This window comes from Drosophila suzukii, unplaced genomic scaffold (genome assembly GCF_043229965.1).
Source record: "Drosophila suzukii unplaced genomic scaffold, CBGP_Dsuzu_IsoJpt1.0 scf_6, whole genome shotgun sequence".
In the NCBI taxonomy this organism is placed as follows: Eukaryota; Metazoa; Arthropoda; class Insecta; order Diptera; family Drosophilidae; genus Drosophila; species Drosophila suzukii.
The window spans coordinates 1,298,624-1,317,915 of record NW_027255938.1 but is presented as its reverse complement, the minus strand read 5'-3'; the positions used below and the strand labels follow the sequence as shown (position 1 = coordinate 1,317,915).

At 41.3% G+C, this 19,292-nt stretch overlaps 2 protein-coding genes across 2 annotated transcripts in view; both read right to left on the bottom strand.

The window, feature by feature from the left end:
- Positions 1-19,292, bottom strand: part of LOC139355011 (RNA polymerase I-specific transcription initiation factor RRN3-like) — a 107,529-nt gene that overhangs the window by 38,642 nt on the left and 49,595 nt on the right. The gene's annotated exons all lie outside the window — the stretch shown is intronic.
- On the bottom strand, positions 11,635-18,454 carry LOC139355010 (uncharacterized). Its single transcript, XM_070999286.1, has 2 exons — positions 12,072-18,454; positions 11,635-12,017 (listed from the first exon to the last, which is right to left on the bottom strand). The coding sequence occupies exon 1, from the start codon at positions 17,995-17,997 to the stop codon at positions 15,415-15,417; it is 2,583 nt and encodes an 860-aa protein (XP_070855387.1). The 5' UTR covers positions 17,998-18,454; the 3' UTR covers positions 11,635-12,017; positions 12,072-15,414.

Genomic DNA, 19,292 nt, shown 5'->3' with positions numbered 1-19,292 from the left:
TAAAATGGCGACCGCCTGCTGCTCGTCCAGACCCATTTTAAATTTAACGTCGTTTCGCAGCAAATTCGTTAATGGTTTTGCGATCAGTGAATAGTTTTTTATAAACTTACGGAAAAACCCAGTTAATCCCAAAAACGACTGCACCGCCTTGATGTTTTGCGGCATTGGAAACTTTCTGATGGCTTTGGTTTTCTCCGGTCCAGGCTTAATTTCTCCTCCTCCAACTTGATGTCCCAAAAATGTTATTAAGGACTGCAGGAATCGGCATTTCTTCCACTTTGCTGCATCTAAAACCTTCTGTAGCTTTCCCAGGCATTCGTCGGCAGTTTCGGCGTGTATAACAATGTCGTCCATGTAGAGATCCAGAATGTTTTCATTTATGAGGTTTTGAAATACATGACTTATGAAGTGACTTATGACATGACTTAAGGCGATCGATTGAATTCAAAGATGCCCTCCTTCGTTATGAACGCTGTATATTTCTTGCTGCTTTCTTCGACTGGAACGTGGAAGAAACCATTTTTCAAGTCCATTATGGTGAACATTTTTGCATTTTCCAGTTTTTCAAGCACATCTTGTTCAACTGGCGATAGTCCACGCAGACCCTGTTGCTCCCATCTTTTTTCTTGACGATGACTGTGCGGCTGGCGAAATTTGAGGATGAGCGCCGTATTATTCCAGCGTTCACCCATATATCAATCTGCTGCTTAGCTACATCAGCTTCGTTTATAGCCACTCTGCTTGGAGCATGTTGAAACGGCGTTATGTTCTCATCCGGTAAAATTGTCAGCGTGATCGGGCACACAGCAGTCTGCTTTTTTTCGGAAAATTTTTCAATCATCGATTGGACGGTATCTCTGTACTGTAAGGGGACATCTATATCAGTATTTGCTTCAACCACATTGTAGATGCTTAACTGATTCGTGTTCACAGTTTCCTCCTCATTCAGAGGAGAAAACTGATACCCTTCCGGCGTCGACCTCATTGTGAATTTGGATATAAAGTCATATCCCACCAGCAAATCGCATCCGATAGCATGATTGGCTACCACAAGAAGCTTGTGTGCCAGACACATTCCGTCGATCTCCACTTCTGCCATAAACTGACCAGCGGAGCGTGTGATGGTGTTTCCAAGTCCTCTTAAAGTTGCACAGCTTGGCTGCAAGAAGGCGCTACCCATTTTCTCAAACACGGACATTTTTAATAGGGTACCATCTGCACCTGTGTCTATGAGCCCCTTGACTTGTACATCGTTGATTTTGAGAGGCGTTAAGGCGTTTTTCCTCGTATGCTACGTTTACGGCAGCCGTACCAGGGCAATCTTTCGACATGTGACCACTCTGATTGCAGCGGAAGCACTTTAATGCAGCTCGGCAATCCCTGTAGATGTTCTTGGGATCCACAATTGTAGCAGTGCTGTTTCCTCACATAGCTGTCGTGCTCGGGCTTCCTTGCGGGCGGCTGTGATTGGCTCTTCTTTACCATCAGATTCTCATCGATCTGACGCGTTCGTTCGTAGATTTCGTATTTCTCTTTTAACTGCTTGTAAGAACTGCATCCATACAGGGTGTACTTGTAATCCGTTTTAAGCCTCAATCCGTCGACAATATACCGAATTACCGACTCCGTGTCCAATGTCCCACGAGCAGCGATGCGTTTCATCTGCAGCATGTACTCGTGAAAGCTTTCATTGCTTGCTTTCACTCGCACAGACAGCTGATTGTGAATTTGGGCACTGCATAAACGATCGCACTCGAATTCCGTTCTAAGTTGGTGACGCAGCTGGCTGTACTCGTACACTTCTGTAGACTCCAGGAAAAGAGCGGCTGTACATGTCATTTTGGCATGAGCTTGTACGTTTTTCTGTTTGTCGTTAAGCCCATATGCTTCCGCGTTTAATTCGAAGTTATTAAACCACTGCTGCACTGACATATTTTCTCCACTGAACTCAGGAATTATTTTCGCAAAATTTTCCACTACCAGCTTCGCATCATTTTTTTTGTCAATTTCATCGGCGCTAATTTTTAACGTTAGAAGTTTAACCAGATCTTGGAGCGTCTGTGTGTTTTCTTCTAAGACGTTTGTGTCGTTTCGGCGATTGTTTCCACCTGTCCCTGATCCACTTGGGCCATCGTATGTTTCCATTTTTTCATCTGGTGGTTCCTTTTCATTTGTCATAATAATTCTGTTGCGCAATACCTTTACCGGTAGCCTGCTTAAAAATACGGTTTTCTTTTTCTGATCTTCTTTTTTCCCGGTTGTTGTCTCGTTTCCTTTGCTGGCGGCTTTTGAGTTATGCGGCACCAATCTGTCGGCTAACTGTTTCTGAGACATACGGCTTGAGCATTTTCTCACTTTTCACTGGCAGTTCGCAACTGGTTGAGCCCCCAAATGTAAGACATTATTGGATATTGTTTATTAATATTATTTCGCGGTGCACAGGTAATGAATAGAACAATTGGCTTTTACTAAACTGCTGGATAAATGCTGCTGCTTTCTGCTGACTTTTCACACACGTTCGGCTGCATCAATTCTCTCTTGCTTACTTTTCTGCTCGGCTGCTACTTGTACTTCTTCTGCTCCTTCTACTGTTACTCTCCTGTACGACTTCTGGTGCTGTTACTCTGCTGTTCGCCTTCTGCTGCTGTTATCCAGTGCGCCTTTATTAGAACTGCTTGCCTACTCTCTGTTACATATATAATGTTGGTGAGCGTATTTATCGGTTTTTTCCTATGTATTATTTCTTCCAACAATTTTCTCCTAGGGGCTTAAGAATTGAGGTTTAATTAGTTTGGTTTAAATGACCCGAGTTAACTTCTTCTCAAGGTATAGAATTTAATATTGAAATTTCTAGTAAAATATGTTATAACTATTATTGTTTTTCTCTTCTCCCGTAAGAGGGTATACTAGATTCGTCGGAAAGTATGTAACAGGCAGAAGGAAGCGTTTCCGACCTCATTAAGTATATATATACTTGATCAGGATCACTAGCCGAGTCGATCTAGCCATGTCCGTCTGTCCGGATGAACGCTCAGGTCTCGGAAACTATAAAAGCTAGGCTATTGAGATTTGGCGAGCAGATTCCTGAGCTTCTTACGCAGCGCAAGAAGCAGAGTGCCACGCCCACTCTAACGCCCACAAACCGCCAAAAACTGTGGCTTCTACAGTTTTGATGCTAGAACAAAAATGTTAACTGAAATGTATAGTTCTTATCAAAACCTACCGATTGAGTCAAAAAAAATTTGCCGGCCCAATCTAACGCCCATAACGCTTAAATCTGTCTACCGCCGGTAGGTGGCGCATTTTAATCTCGCTTTGCTGCTTGCATATCTCCATTTCCCTTTGGTCCCCTTAGCTGAGTAACGGGTATCTGAAAGTCGAGGTACTCGACTATAGCGTTCTTCCTTGTTTTTTTTGTAATTGGTGTCTATTAAATCTCGCCAAAGACTAAACAAAATTTTCAATTATAGATTCGGATACCACTCGAATGCGAATGTAAATTAAAACAAAGTCAACTCACTCAGATTTCCATCGGCGAAAGCTCGATCTTAGGCGATTCATACCGACCTATGGGTTCAAATACTTTCACTTTTCTTGACGAATACAAACGATTGGTAGAAAACTTTTCTGATTATTATCCCGGCATTCTAAATCGCGAATTTCTCTCTCTCACAAAAAAAATGTAGGACTTCGAATTTTCCTATCCTGAACAATTTGTTAACTGTCGGCGGTCGCTCCAACGATTCCCTAGTTATCTAGGGCTAGTCGAACGTCCGTGGCACCAATGGGTTAAGCCCAAGTGGCCTGGTCACAGCTCCAGCAATGACGACGAAAACCGGGAAATCTAACCGGCTCCTCTGACGGCTAAGCGACCATTGCATCCCCTCGGCGATCCTCTCCTGGGCACTTCTCCGGCGTGTGCTTCTCCGATGTGGCTGCTCCTCCGGCAGGGCTTCTTCTACGGCGGGGCTACTCCGGTGTGCGCTCTTCGGCAGGGAGTTCCTCTGGCGGATGCTTTTCCACTGCGGCTGCTCCTTCGGCAGGACTTCTACTGGGTGCTGGATGCACCTCTGGCGAATGCTTCACCGATGCGGTCAAAGCGGCTACTCCTCCGGGGTGCGCTCTGCGGCCAGGGTGCTCCTCTGGCGGATGCTTCTCCGATGCGACTGCGGGCAGGGTGCTCCTCTGGCGAATGCTTCTCCGATGCGGCTGCTCCTCTGCAGCTCTGCGAAATTTTTATGGCCACTATAAATTTTTAATTGGGGAGAGCGAGCAATTTATTCACGATCGGGTTTATGGCCCTATCTCCGGAGCTTTTCTGTATTTTCCGCTTGAGATACACGTGGTATGTTACCAAATTAACTTAATGAGAAAGTAAGTGCAACTGCAGTCAATGACGGCTTGATTTGAAAAGACCGAATCTAAGATAGCGTGGCGTAACTGGGGCCATCGGCGAAAATATTCCACAGCTGAGTCGAGCTTTCCAAAGGCTCCCTGCGCCGGCTGACCTTCGATGAAATACCATTCTCATTGGTATTACCCCGATAACATTGCACCAAAGCTCGACTTACAGATACTGAAGAGGAGCATACTTCTAGGATAAACTAAAACGGCCTATTCAGTCGCCACTACAAAGACCCCCCTCCTTAAAAGTGAATACGTAGAACCGGATGTAATCATATCATATTTCGGCGCTTTTGTCGTTTTGCACACTTCGTAATCGTTAATGTATGCCTTTACATCTGGCACCAGGCCAGGCCAAAAATAATAACGCCTCACTCTTTCAATGGTCAATGTCAATGTATGCCACCGTGGCAAGACATAGAACCATCGTGTGCTCTCTTAAGGATTTCAGGCACCAGTTCCTTCGGTATCCAGAGTTTCCACGCGTACTCATCGTGGATTTGTTCCCATGTAGAGTGCTCAGATTTCCGATACACATAGCCATTGTCTGCTTTGAGGTCAGGAAAGTTAGCTTGATTAGCGTGATTAGATCCACGTATTCTGCTTTCTTAAACTCTTCAGAATCCATGTCCACCAGGAGTGCTTTCCGTAAATCTACTGCGGCTATTACGTCTTCGTAGACGCGAGACATCGAATCGGGAACAACGTTAAGTGATCCTTTGCGATGCTCAATCTTGAAATTATACCCTTGCCAAGCCAACGCCCATCGTGCACCGGTCACAGTATAGTTGCGTTGGGCCTTGTTTAGCTTCTTGGAGATGAAAGCAATCGGACGTTCATATCCTTCTTCGGATATTTGTACAAGCACAGCGCCCACCACCGATTTACTCGCATCGCAGTGTATTGCGCTTCGCTTAGACGTTGCTTCAGCTCCTCGATCCCTTTTATAGCTTCGTCAGTTAGACTAAACTTCCGTTTCGTGGTCATTAAATCGGTCAAAGGGGTAGCGAGTGAAGCAAGATTTGGCCAAACTTTCGATACCATCCACACAAGCCCATAAAACTTCTCAAGCTTCGTAGACTTTTGGGTACCCGGGATCCGTCCGGATTCCACCGTCGCCTATGATGTGCCCTAAATATCGAACGCGCAGCATACAGAAATTACTTTTACCAATATTTAGAGTCAAGCCTGCACGTTTTATTTGCTAGGTCAATTCTCAAAGTACTTCGAGGTGCCGTTCAAATGTGGAAGAAACTGCTAATAAATCGTCAAGATAAATAAAGACCTCATTTCGGAGACGGGCTGGTACCACCTTATCCATTAGTCATTTATCTAGCATAAAACTTGTGGGCGTCACAGGTTTTCGCGGTTTGTGGGCGTTAAAGTGGGCGTGTCAAACTTTTTGGGTCAATCGATAGGTATTGATGAGAACAATACATTTCAGTTAAAATGTTTATTCTAGCATCAAAACTGTAGGAGCCACAGTTTTGGGCGGTTTGTGGGCGTTAGAGTGGGCGTGGCACTCTGCTGAAACAAACTTGCGCGTCGTAAGAAGCTCAGGAATCTGCACGCCAAATCTCAATAGCCGAGCTCCCATAGTTTCCAAGATCTCAGCGTTCATCCGGACAGACGGACATAGCTAGATCGACTCGGCTAGTGATCCTGATCAAGAATATATATACTTTGTGGGGTCGGAAACGCTTCCTTCTGCCTGTTACATACTTTCCGACGAATCTAGTATACCCTCTTACTCTACGAATAACGGGTATAAAAATAGAATGTAAAGCAAAGTTCAAAGAAAAAGGGATGTAACTATTTGCGTGGCCGCTGGTGTAATTGCGCCCGCCGCCCACCCTACCTAGGTCACCTTCCGCTAGTGCATGGCTCTGGTGACCCCTTTTTCCCTACGACCGTGGAAACATCAGATCAGTTCAGCAACACGTTTCTTTTAGGTTTCCATTTTTAATGACAAAACTCAAAAGATCTTAATATTATCAAAGAAAATATAGTAAATCAGATTTATAATAGTAATATAGAGTGTAATAGTAATATAAGCAAAAAGAATAATTCATGATACAATTTTGTAAAAATATGTTCAGGTATAGGAATAAATTCGTATATATATGTAAGATATTATTGGATATTGTTTATTAATATTATTTCGCGGTGCACAGGTAATGAATAGAACAATTGGCTTTTATTAAACTGCTGGATAAATGCTGCTGCTTTCTGCTGACTTTTCACACACGTTCGGCTGCTTCAATTCTCTCTTGCTTACTCTTCTGCTCGGCTGCTACTTGTACTTCTTCTGCTCCTTCTGCTGTTACTCTGCTGTACGACTTCTGGTGCTGTTACTCTGCTGTTCGCCTTCTGCTGCTGTTATCCAGTGTGCCTTTATTAGAACTGCTTGCCTACTCTCTGTTACATTCGGTCATCCTGATTAGTCATCAGTCCCTGATGACCATGCCTCCTCGTTATTGTAACGGCGCCCGTAGCGACTGGCGAACCTAGGTTCAGCCTAAAAGCCTACTACATAGGACCCGCTTAAACCAAAGCTTGACCTAGTGTGGCCACTTGTGACGGCTATTCGATACTTCGATAGTTTTGAACAGCTGAGCCAGGGTTGTCTTGGAAAGTTCTAGTTTTGACACCTGTCGGTCGTCATATGATATATATTTCCGCCAAGAGCCTCGCTGGTATCCAGCCGATTCCGGTCAGCTTCTTCTCGTTTTAACCAGCAAGAGAAACGGACGTGCGAACAGCTCAAAATTTAATTTTATCAATTAAAAGGCTAAAAGCCCGAAATATATATTTTCTGAGTGGCATCCAGTATTTTTCAGTGGCATCCAGTACTCTAAGTGGTGTTTAGCACTCAGTGCGGCTGCCAGCTATAAAAGCTAGCCAGCGAATAAAGCTTATAGTAAGTGCAAGTGCATTTGTTTAGAAATTGGGGCGTATTCAACCTCCAACAAAATTTCACTACAGGTATTTCTAAACTTCCGGGTGGAAACCCCAGTCAGTGCTGCCTCAAGTGGCCGCCAAAGGCGCATCTTACTGATTCGGCCAATTTGCCGGAAGATTTACCTCACGAAGGCCAAAATCAAATCGCGGGCACAATCGTCAGGGATGATTTTTTTTTGAGACCCATATTTCGCCCTATCTGAAGTTAATTTAAATGCCCAATCGTCAGGTTGGCCCGCGAGGAATGATTTGGAGAGATTAGTGCCCTGAAGTACCCCTATCTACTATCTACCTATCTACGGGTCATGTAGTGCCGGCCAAGAAGAGCAGTTTATATAAAGAGGACCCGATGGCAATTTAATTCAATTACATAACCTGCCCCGACGCCCATCATGCCGCGCATCCGTACACCAGCCGAGTTTAAGGGGTGCGCGTATCCGTCTGGGGGGTTCCCGAGTGGACTATCGCTGCCGCAGCTTTAGGGACTTATACCCGTTTATTTTGTAAAGGCGCCGCGTGTGTGAACGGCCTTAACCTAGCATGGCGCACTAGCCAACCGTGTTTAACCTTAATGAAGATAAAAACTGCCTTTCGTAATGGATCAGTCCTAACCCTGTTTTATAACCAACACGCTTTGAGAAACCGAATTTAAGAATTAATGTGAAAGAAAATCAATGAAATCAAAGATATGTAAACCATAAAGCAAGCAATAATTTTTCGTAAAGCCTCAAGTGGCAACGCTATGTAAAGCGATAGTTATATTAACAAAGTAAATGAAATTAACAAGTCGATCGGTTCAAAAGAGATAATGCACGCCGAGAAGCATTAATTTAATTGAAGAAGAGCTAGATTTATTTTATAGATTTAAATGAGAAATTTGTTATTGTAAAGTATTCAAGGAAGTACGATGAATTAGGTACGGGTTACAAGTTTAGTTTAAATCGTTCGCGCGTCTAAGAGAAATGAGAGAAATGTTTATTTGCCCTTTAAATTCTACATGGCGAGAAAAATCGCTACCCTTTAGATTACAGCCAACCCATCCCGTCTGGAGATCGATCTTCAACGTTGGAGGAAATGCCGTGAGTCACACTAACTAATCACATATATATATATTTTTATTCACATTTCTCGCCGATCCGTAAATTGAACGAAACGTGTTTAAACCCCGATCTAAAAACAATTAATTAATTAAAATACCTTGAGTTAATTGCATTAATTTGCGATTTTCAAAAGAAGTTGAATATAAATTACGATCGCCTGTTATTAAATCTTAAAGTCTCTAATTGCCTGAGTACATGAATTGATAAATTTAGAAAGTCCCTCGAAGAAGTTTCTAGAGAGAAAAATATTACAGGCAAGCTAGTTCTATCGAAAACTATTTCATTAAGCTTAAATTTATATTTAGTTAAATACATTGTAATATCATGAATATTATATTCCTATGACTTTTTTTTTTTTAATACCCTATGTTCTTTTTAGAAATATTAAATATGACTTGTATTGCTATCTACGGAAAATGAATTACCTTTTCGAACAGATATAAAACCATGGATCTATAAATAACATTGAACTGAACTAAGCTGATGATTTCTCGATCGTAGGGTATCAAAGGGGTCACCGAAGCCATGCTTTAAGGTGGTGATCATAGGTTGGGAGGGCCATACGCGACCACAATACCATCCGTGGATTTGCATAGCTAACTTTCTCCAAAACTTTTCTGTCACTATAATACTTATTCCTGAATTTATTTATCGTTCTCTTCCGGTTTCAGTTTACTATTCTCTCTTGTCGCTAGCACGCTTATTTCTGATCTTAGTGATAATAATGTATAGTCAGTACGCGAATCTGTAGGCGCAAGACCTCCACCCCCAAAGCCGACGAGCGAGTGCCGGACCCTAATAGCGTGCCCCGCAACTGCAGATTCCTGATTTCATGCAACCGTTACACGCTACAGTTGTAAAAGAAAAACATCGCTAAAAAATGATAGAAATGTGAAGTGAACTCTAAACATTTTTGGTTTCTATAACAACTTTAAGATATATTCTTCTGATTTATTTCAAATTTGTAATATTGTTTTCATATCATATAAAAACGGTACTTTCAAAGTTATATGCAATTATCTCTGAAAGCAGCCAAGTTGATCTGATCACTTCTATGAAAGTTTTATGATAAATTGTAAGATCCGCAGGATTTTTTTATATCATATGCGTTGTGATTAAACACAACGACTTTGCCGAGTTGTAGCTCACAATATACTCAATGTATGCTACTCATTTACTCGGGAAAATTAAAGGGTGACATTATAGTTGTAAGCTTAATTGGTCAGGCGCATCTCAAGATATTATAAAAAAATGTCTTTAAAAAAAATTAATCCATTTAAAAATTGTAGGTCTTCTTTTTTGCGATCTTGGTGTCCAACTCAACCAGGAACTACCATCATTCTTCTTGGGGCATTCGGGCTGTAATCTACTGCTATCAAAACAGAAACTAAGTTAAGTTTTTCGATTAATTTGCAAACGTTTCTTATATTTTCACAATCAAGATTAGAATTACATTGTTTTGATATACAAAATTTAATTTATATTGTATATGGTAAATCGAAATTTTGTATATAATGATTGGCGGTTCATTAATAAGTATGACTTATAAGTTAAGTCCGGGGAAAGATCCGAAATGAAATTGTTTGTCAAACTCTTGGTTATTCAACTCCTCACATTAATAATAACAAAATCTCTCGGGTTTTAGCGTTATGGGCTATTCAGTGAGCGTGGCTCCGCGCTGAAACAAACTTGCGCTGCGAAGAAAGAACCTATACGCCAAGTCCCAACATTTAACGGACAAACGGACATGGCTAGATCGACTCGGCCAGTGATGTTGATCAAGAAAATCTATACTTTATGGGGTCGGATTCGCTTCCTTCTACCTGTTACATACTTTCCAACGAATCTAGTATACCCTTTTACTCTACGAGTAACGGGCATAATAAAAGGGCACTGAAAACGGGAACGAAAATAAAAAACAGTATTTTAATCTATCTGTAGTTTTTATATGCGCTAAGACCATTTAAAAATACTAAAAAAACAAGAAAGGAAGCTAGCTTCGGCAAGCCAAAGTTTACATTCCCATATAGGTTGTTCCTTTGCGTTATCGGGAAATTTTCTGGTCAGGCCATTTTTTAATAGTTGTTAAAACAATAGTGTGTTTTTTGGAATACTTTAACCAATATTCAATGTTATGCTTAAGAAATTTTGAGAGAAGCAGCTGTTGTATCAGCTGTTAAAAGATTCATTCTCAGGCTCTCAAAAATCGACGTAAGGCTAAAACTTTAAAATTTCAAAAAGTGAGAATTTTAAAGCATTTAAAGTGGAGTGAAGTGTTAATGAATTTAAAGGATGGTGGTGTGCACTAAGTGTTTATACAAACATTGAAATCTTGTTGTTCTTTTAATCGAGAGTTAAAGTGAGCGGTCTAACACGAATGTTTTTTAAACAACTATTTTTTAAGTTGAGACAAAAAGCGAGTTCATTTCTCATTATAAAAACCGGTTTCCTATACTATTAAAAAATTAATTTTTTCGATTGTAATCTCAAATTTGAAAGTACCCCTTTCTTTGCACTGTTGGCCTAAGATGTAAAGTAGACTTTTATTTAAAATGAATATTAAGGTAAGCCGAAAACACCTAGCGCTAACATTGACCAATTTAACCGAACTTTAGCTGTTGTAAAAGAAAAACATCGCTAAAAAATGATAGAAATGTGAAGTAAACTCTAAAAATTTTTGGTTTCTATAACAACTTTAAGATATATTCTTCTGATTTATTTCAAATTTGTAATATTGTTTTCATATCATATTAAATCGGTACTTTCAAAGTTGTATGCAATTATCTCTGAAAGCAGCCAAGTTGATCTGATCACTTCTATGAAAGTTTTATGATAAATTGTAAGATCCACAGGATTTTTTTATATCATATGCGTCGTGATTAAACACAACGACTTTGCCGAGTTGTAGCTCACAATATACTCAATGTATGCTACTCATTTACTCGGGAAAATTAAAGGGTGACATTATAGTTGTAAGCTTAAACATACATTATCTTAATTGGTTAGGCGCATCTCAAGATATTATAAAAAAGTCTTTAAAAAAAATTAATCTATTTAAAAATTGTAGGTCTTTTTTTTGCGATCTTGGTGTCCAACTCAACCAGGAACTACCATTATTCTTCTTGGGGCATTCGGGCTGTAATCTACTGTTATCAAAACAGAAACTAAGTTAAGTTTTTCGATTAATTTGCAAACGTTTCTTATATTTTCACAATCAAGATTAGAATTACATTGTTTTGATATACAAAATTTAATTGATATTGTATATGGTAAATCGAAATTTTGTATATAATGAATGGCGGTTCATTAATAAGTATGACTTATAAGTTAAGTCCGGGGAAAGATCCGAAATGAAATTGTTCGTCAGACTCTTGGCATTTAGGAAGTTCCAAGTGCTTTTGCCTTTTGTCGGCTATAATAAAATCGTCTTCCTCTATTATTTCAGAGTCAACACGTTTTCTAGAAAGGGGCTCGTTGGTAGAGCCATCCATATAGTCATCCTTATCATTGCACTGGTAAACCATGTAATTGTTCTTAATATACTTGTTTGATCTTAAAATACAAAAGGTCCATTATATTTAGACGTAATATTTCATGGATACTCACAGCTTTAGCAAATAAGGATCAAATGGGAAAAACGATTCCAGCGTCTCCTCGGGCATACATTTGTCGTGGCCGTATACTGTGGCTAGTTTTCGCCGAGCGTTGCGCTCCAAAACAGTATGGCAGTAGGCAAGCTGGTAAGTTCTCGTAACACCAGCAAATGCTGTAGCCACTGGGGCTAGACAATATCGCAGAGGATTTAAATGACACATAGCGAGGCGAGATAGTTGAAGGGACTGAAGGAAGAGCAAATCTAAAAAAGATTTGAAAAAATTACAGTCAAAAAATTTACCCACTAAATCTTAAGCTGTAAAAAAAAGCTTCAAACAATCTTTGAAAAACCACTAAAAACCAATTTGGTCATCTTTCATCTGAGAAAAATCTTTGTTTCACAACACTGATGGAAAAATAAGTTGACAAATGAGAGTTCCAACAAGAACTATCGCATAATCCCTGAACAACCAGAAAAACTCAGACTGGCAATTATAATTATTAGAAATGTAATTTCTAAAACTCAAGGCTAGCTGCCTGTGGCAACAAATGTATAACGACTTTCTAGGTTGCAAACCTGTGCATTAAGAAAAAACGCCATTTAATTAAAATTGTATTTTTGGGCGATTTTCTTGAGTGTATTGTCTGAAAAATGTTGCCGCGCTCAACGCCAACAAACCGCCAAAATCGTTTATATTGCACATTTTTTACAAGACGCGTACGAACATGTCATTGAGAAAGAACTTCTTCTATACACAATTTCGATAAAAAAAAAGAATACAATGCATTGCAATGGTGGGAGAAATGAATGGAATGCGAATTGAGTTTCACAAAATAACAAATCAATTTTCTTTTTTGTTTATCATAATAAAAAAACAATTTTTTTAATTTTCAACCAGCAGTGCGTCTTTCGCTTGACTCTGACAGGCCCGCCGTGCAATTCGCCAGCGTGTGTGGTCTTGACTTAGCCGTGTGGTGCCTTCCACAGCCACTTGTGTCTCAGTTCGGAGATTCCTGGTGTCCCAATCCCGAACGTCTCGACGTGGCGATGCTTCCGGCCATCTGTTGCTGCTGTTGCTAAGATTTGTGGGGAGTTATTCAACTCCTCACATTAATAATAACAAAATCTCTCGGGTTTTAGCGTTATGGGCTATTCAGTGAGCGTGGCTCCGCGCTGAAACAAACTTGGCTAGATCGACTCGGCCAGTGATGTTGATCAAGAAAATCTATACTTTATGGGGTCGGATTCGCTTCCTTCTACCTGATACATACTTTCCAACGAATCTAGTATACCCTTTTACTCTACGAGTAACGGGCATAATAAAAGGGCACTGAAAACGGGAACGAAAATAAAAAACAGTATTTTAATCTATCTGTAGTTTTTATATGAGCTAAGACCATTTAAAAATACTAAAAAAAACAAGAAAGGAAGCTAGCTTCGGCAAGCCAAAGTTTACATTCCCATATAGGTTGTTCCTTTGCGTTATCGGGAAATTTTCTGGTCAGGCCATTTTTTAATAGTTGTTAAAACAAAAGTGTGTTTTTTGGAATACTTTAACCAATATTCAATGTTATGCTTAAGAAATTTTGAGAGAAGCAGCTGTTGTATCAGCTGTTAAAAGATTCATTCTCAGGCTCTCAAAAATCGACGTAAGGCTAAAACTTTAAAATTTCAAAAAGTGAGAATTTTAAAGCATTTAAAGTGGAGTGAAGTGCCATTGAATTTAAAGGATGATGGTGTGCACTAAGTGTTTATACAAACATTGAAATCGTGTTGTTCTTTTAATCGAGAGTTAAAGTGAGCGGTCTAACACGAATGTTTTTTAAAAAACTATTTTTTAAGTTGAGATAAAAACCGAGTTCATTTCTCATTATAAAAACCGGTTTCCGATACTATTAAAAAATTAATTTTTTCGATTGTAATATCAAATTTGAAAGTACCCATTTCTTTGCACTGTTGGCCTTAGATGTAAAGTAGACTTTTATTTAAAATGACTATTAGGGTAAGCCGAAAACACCTAGCGCTAACATAGCGAGGCGAGATAGTTGAAGGGACTGAAGGAAGAGCAAATCTAAAAAAGATTTGAAAAAATTACAGTCAAAAAATTTACCCACTAAATCTTAAGCTGTAAAAAAAAGCTTAAAACAATCTTTGAAAAATCACTAAAAACCAATTTGGTCATCTTTCATCTGAGAAAAATCTTTGTTTCACAACGCTGATGGAAAAATAAGTTGACAAATGAGAGTTCCAACAAGAACTATCGCATAATCCCTGAACAACCAGAAAAACTCAGACTGGCAATTATAATTATTAGAAATGTAATTTCTAAAACTCAAGGCTAGCTGCCTGTGCCAACAAATGTATTGCGACTTTCTAGGTTGCAAACCTGTGCATTAAGAAAAAACGCCATTTAATTAAAATTGTATTTTTGGGCGATTTTCTTTGAGTGTATTGTCTGAAAAATGTTGCCGCGCTCAACGCCAACAAACCGCCAAAATCGTATTTATTCCACATTTTTTACAAGACGCGTACGAACATGTCATTGAGGAAGAACTTCTATACACAATTTCGATAAAAAAAAAGAATACAATGCAATGGTGGGAGAAATGAATGGAAAGCGAATTGAGTTTCACAAAATATCAAATCAATTTTCTTTTTTGTTTATCATAATAAAAAAAAAAAATTTTTTAATTTTCAACCAGCAGTGCTTTTTTCGGGAAAGGTTCCGCAATTTTATTTTTTGGTCTTTAAAAATTTTTTTGATAATTATAATTTAATACTTGGACCAATATGCCTTTGCTCATTCATTAGAGCTACAGGACAAATGGAGTAAAATATAAGAACTTTGTTTGTGCCTAACCGAAGTAGACACTTCCGGGTCACACCGCGGGACAAGGGGGTAATGAGCACTTGTCGCTGGCACGGGGACGCTTTGATGGCAGGACGATCGCGTCGCGGCAATGGTAACGATGGTTACTGTGATGCCGGACCACAGGCGATGCTGAGCTGCGCTGAGGTTGAGCTAACGTGGTTAGCTGCTAGTTGAGATAGTGTATTACGAGCCCTATTCCCAGATGTAGGAAGTAGAACCGCGGAGTTAAGAGGTGTGTTGATAACTGATTTATTCTTCATTTGATACCTGCTTATATACTACTTGGAACACGGAAGTTTAGTGGAATGATTAGTGAAGTGCGCTATATTCTAAAGTAGGTAGGTAGGTCAGGGAGTTTTGATTATGGTAGCAGTTTGTGTGGTTAGCTCGGCAGACACTGCAAAATGTGCTGACTGCATTGGCCGGTCAGTGTGCCGTTGAGTCGGTGAGACGGTGAGTTAGTGAGACATATAATATGCTGATCAGCCATTCTCATATGCAGTGGGTGCTACTGAGCGCCTGGTACTGTTCCCAACTTGGCTACTGCTTGATTTGTTGGGTGTGGTCATGTTGAGTACCTTTGGGTACGAACATTCTCCCCCCCATTGAGGGGTACCCTCAATTAGGTCGTGATGTCGGTCAGCCCTTGACCGAATTGTATCGGAAGAACCTAACAAATCATTGACCAAGGTGGATCTTTCCTTCAACTGCGGTTTGTGATTCAGGTCCTTCACATCTTCTTGATGCTGCTTAACACTCCCCTTTGCGATAAAATTGACATTACCGTGGGGACTGAAATTGTGCTCTCGTAGAACTTGATCATTTGGCACGTCTATGGTATGTGGACATTCTGCAATAAAACTAAGATATTTCTTGGTTAGGTTTGGACATGTTGAACCAAAGTCAGCCTTCTTGTAGGTTTTAGATTGATGAGAAGTCGGTTCTATATTCATCGGATTTTTATCTTTTGTTGGCTCATAAGCAGCGTTCGGTCCTGCAAAATCACCTCTGCCTTCTACCAGATTAGTGTTGATTTCCGTATCAGATGAGGTTTCTTTATTGAGATAACCTGTGATTACATAACCAAGCCTAGTGCCTTGTGCCAAAGGTTTATTAGGTCCTAGTTCAAGAAGTTCACCGGTTATTACTCGAGAATACACCTCAGCCCCTAAGGTTAGGTCAATGGGTCCAGGTTGCCGAAAGTCAGGATCTGCTAATGGCAGTCCCTCGGGAATATTAAGATCGGTTGTAATCGGTACTGACGGTTGGTCTGTAATGACTGTGGGCATAATAAATACCTCTAATAGTTTTTCAAACCCTGATGTACATGATGAGAGCTTCAGTGTTGATCTAATTGCTGTTGATATCTTTCCTCCGATTCCAGATATTTCAATCGATGACCTTTCCTTAAGAGATAGCAGATCTGCCATTCTCCTTGAGATAAGATTCACCTGTGATCCACCATCTATTACAGCGCGACATGTTTGTAATTGACCGTTTGGCCCTTGTAATGAGACCTTGGCGGTCGCGAGCAGAGTATATCCTCCTCCGTCGTCGTAGCCTGCAATGGTTACTGCCCCGGCCACTGGATTGCTAGTTGGTCCTTTGTGTAACAGTGAATGATGCCGTTGCTGGCAGACTCGACAATGGGTCGGTGATCCACAGTTTTCAACCATATGAGCTGTAGACAAACAATTTGTGCATGCTCCTATTTGAATAATGGCTTGGCGCCGTGTTTTGGGGTCCATTTCCTGGAAACGGCTACATGCTCTAAGATTATGTGGTCCTAGGTGACAAATCTTACAGCTCTCTTCGTTGTGAACTGACTGATGTCGTAGTGTTGCTGTAGGTTGAGCGCTTATCGTCTCCAGCATGCAAGCGCGCCGCTCAATAAACGTCAGTACACTCCATAACGTTGGAATTTCCGTTGGTGCATCTGCTGAATTTTCTAGAGCAGCTAGAGACTGCTGGTCTAGTTTTCTTCTGATAAGAAAACACAGGATTGGATCCCAGGATTTTGTGCTGATATCGAGGTTTTGAAGAGTACTCATTGAGTTTTTTATAGTGTCATGTAAGGCCCTTAGTTGGCGCGAGGAACCGTCTATAGGCGTATGGTCAATAATTTTTGCAACGGCGGTGAATACTAGTATTTTTCCGTTCTGGTACCTGGCCTTTAAACGCAACCAGGTGTCGTCATAGCCACCCTGTGAGAAGGCTGTGTCTGTCAAGACGTTTCTCGCTTCACCACGAAGCGAACTCTGTAGAATATGTAGTTTTTGACTGGCCGAATATGATTTATTATGTACTAATTCCACAAAGAGATCATGGAACCGTGGCCAGTCTAGATACTCGCCGTTGAACTCCGGAATGCTAATTGGCGGTAGTGCCAAGTTTAGGCTCACTGGCGAGTCGTTTTCTCGAAGCAGGTTCATTTCGTATTCCTCGTATAATGTGTGGAACTGAGCTAGCTCTGCTTCTGCCAGGGCTGCGGCTCCAGGTGTGCTGTCCAATTCGTCGTGGGCTTGCCTCAGCAACGCCCAATGGAGATCCAGGTGCCTTTGTAGGGCTGGGGTGACGGTTGGGGCGTTCGATGCTAATGTTAATGATGACTCCAATTCGTTGCATCTTCTCTGCAACTGTCGGATCACCGTGTCAGTTGCGGAATCTCCTTTGACTTGATCTCTTGTTGTGATCTTGATGTTGGCCGACGTTCGTCTCGGGGCCTTCGGAAGCCCGCTTCCAGTCGGCATGTTGTCCAGAAAGATATTCTGATATTTTTCGACCAGCTCCTTAAGTGCTAGTAATCGTGAAGAGTACTCACTTCCAGTGGGTAATGCCGCTTGCTGGACTTCTTCATCTAGGTCGCAAAACTGCTGCCAGAGATCGTTTAACTGATTTAGCTTACCGGAATAATAGCCGTCTCGGTGGCGTCGGTCGGCAGAATCCTTGCCATAATTCTTAATGAGCTGTTGGATTTTCCCTTGCAGCTCGTTTCGGGTGTCTAGTAATCGATTGTGTAAATCGATTCTTGTGTGACTTGTTTCCTCAATGAATGAAGTAGACATATTGTGTGTCTTGGAAACAAAGAATCTTGTGAAGCTGGATGAAGCTGAAGTTCCTGTGACGCTGGAAGAAGAAGCGTATCCTGTGAAGCTGGATGAAGCTGAAGTTCCTGTGACGCTGGAAGAAGAAGCGTATCCTGTGAAGCTGGACTAAGCTGAAGTTCCTGTGACGCTGGAAGAAGAAGCGTATCCTGTGAAGCTGGATTAAGCTGAAGTTCCTGTGACGCTGGAAGAAGAAGCGAATCCTGTGAAGCTGGATGAAGCTGAAGTTCCTGTGACGCTGGAAGAAGAAGCGAGTCCTGTGAATCTGGATGAAGCTGAAGTTCCTGTGACGCTGGAAGATGAAGCGAATCCTGTGAAGCTGGATTAAGCTGAAGTTCCTGTGACGCTGGAAGACGAAGCGTATCCTGTGAAGCTGGATTAAGCTGAAGTTCCTGTGACGCTGGAAGAAGAAGCGAGTCCTGTGAAGCTGGATGAAGCTGAAGTTCCTGTGACGCTGGAAGAAGAAGCGAATCCTGTGAAGCTGGATTAAGCTGAAGTTCCTGTGACGCTGGAAGACGAAGCGTATCCTGTGAAGCTGGATTAAGCTGAAGTTCCTGTGACGCTGGAAGAAGAAGCGTATCCTGTGAAGCTGGATAAAGCTGTGAGTCCTTTAGTGGGAAGGGGGTTGCTTGAGTGTGATCGTTTGTTGTTAAAGGATCACGTCGGGGTCACCAATGTTTGTGCCTAACCGAAGTAGACACTTCCGGGTCACACCGTGGGACAAGGGGGTAATGAGCACTTGTCGCTGGCACGGGGACGTTTTGATGGCAGGACGATCGCGTCGCGGCAATGGTAACGATGGTTACTGCGATGCCGGACCACAGGCGATGCTGGAGCTGCGCTGAGGGTGAGCTAACGTGGTTAGCTGCTAGTTGAGATAGTGTATTACGAGCCCTATTCCCAGATGTAGGAAGTAGAACCTCGGAGTTAAGAGGTGTGTTGATAACTGATTTATTCTTCATTTGATACCTGCTTATATACTACTTGGAACACGGAAGTTTAGTGGAATGATTAGTGAAGTGCGCTATATTCTAAAGTAGGTAGGTAGGTCAGGGAGTTTTGATTATGGTAGCAGTTTGTGTGGTTAGCTCGGCAGACACTGCAAAATGTGCTGACTGCATTGGCCGGTCAGTGTGCCGTTGAGTCGGTGAGACGGTGAGTTAGTGAGACATATAATATGCTGATCAGCCATTCTCATATGCAGTGGGTGGTACTGAGCGCCTGGTACTGTTCCCAACTTGGCTACTGCTTGATTT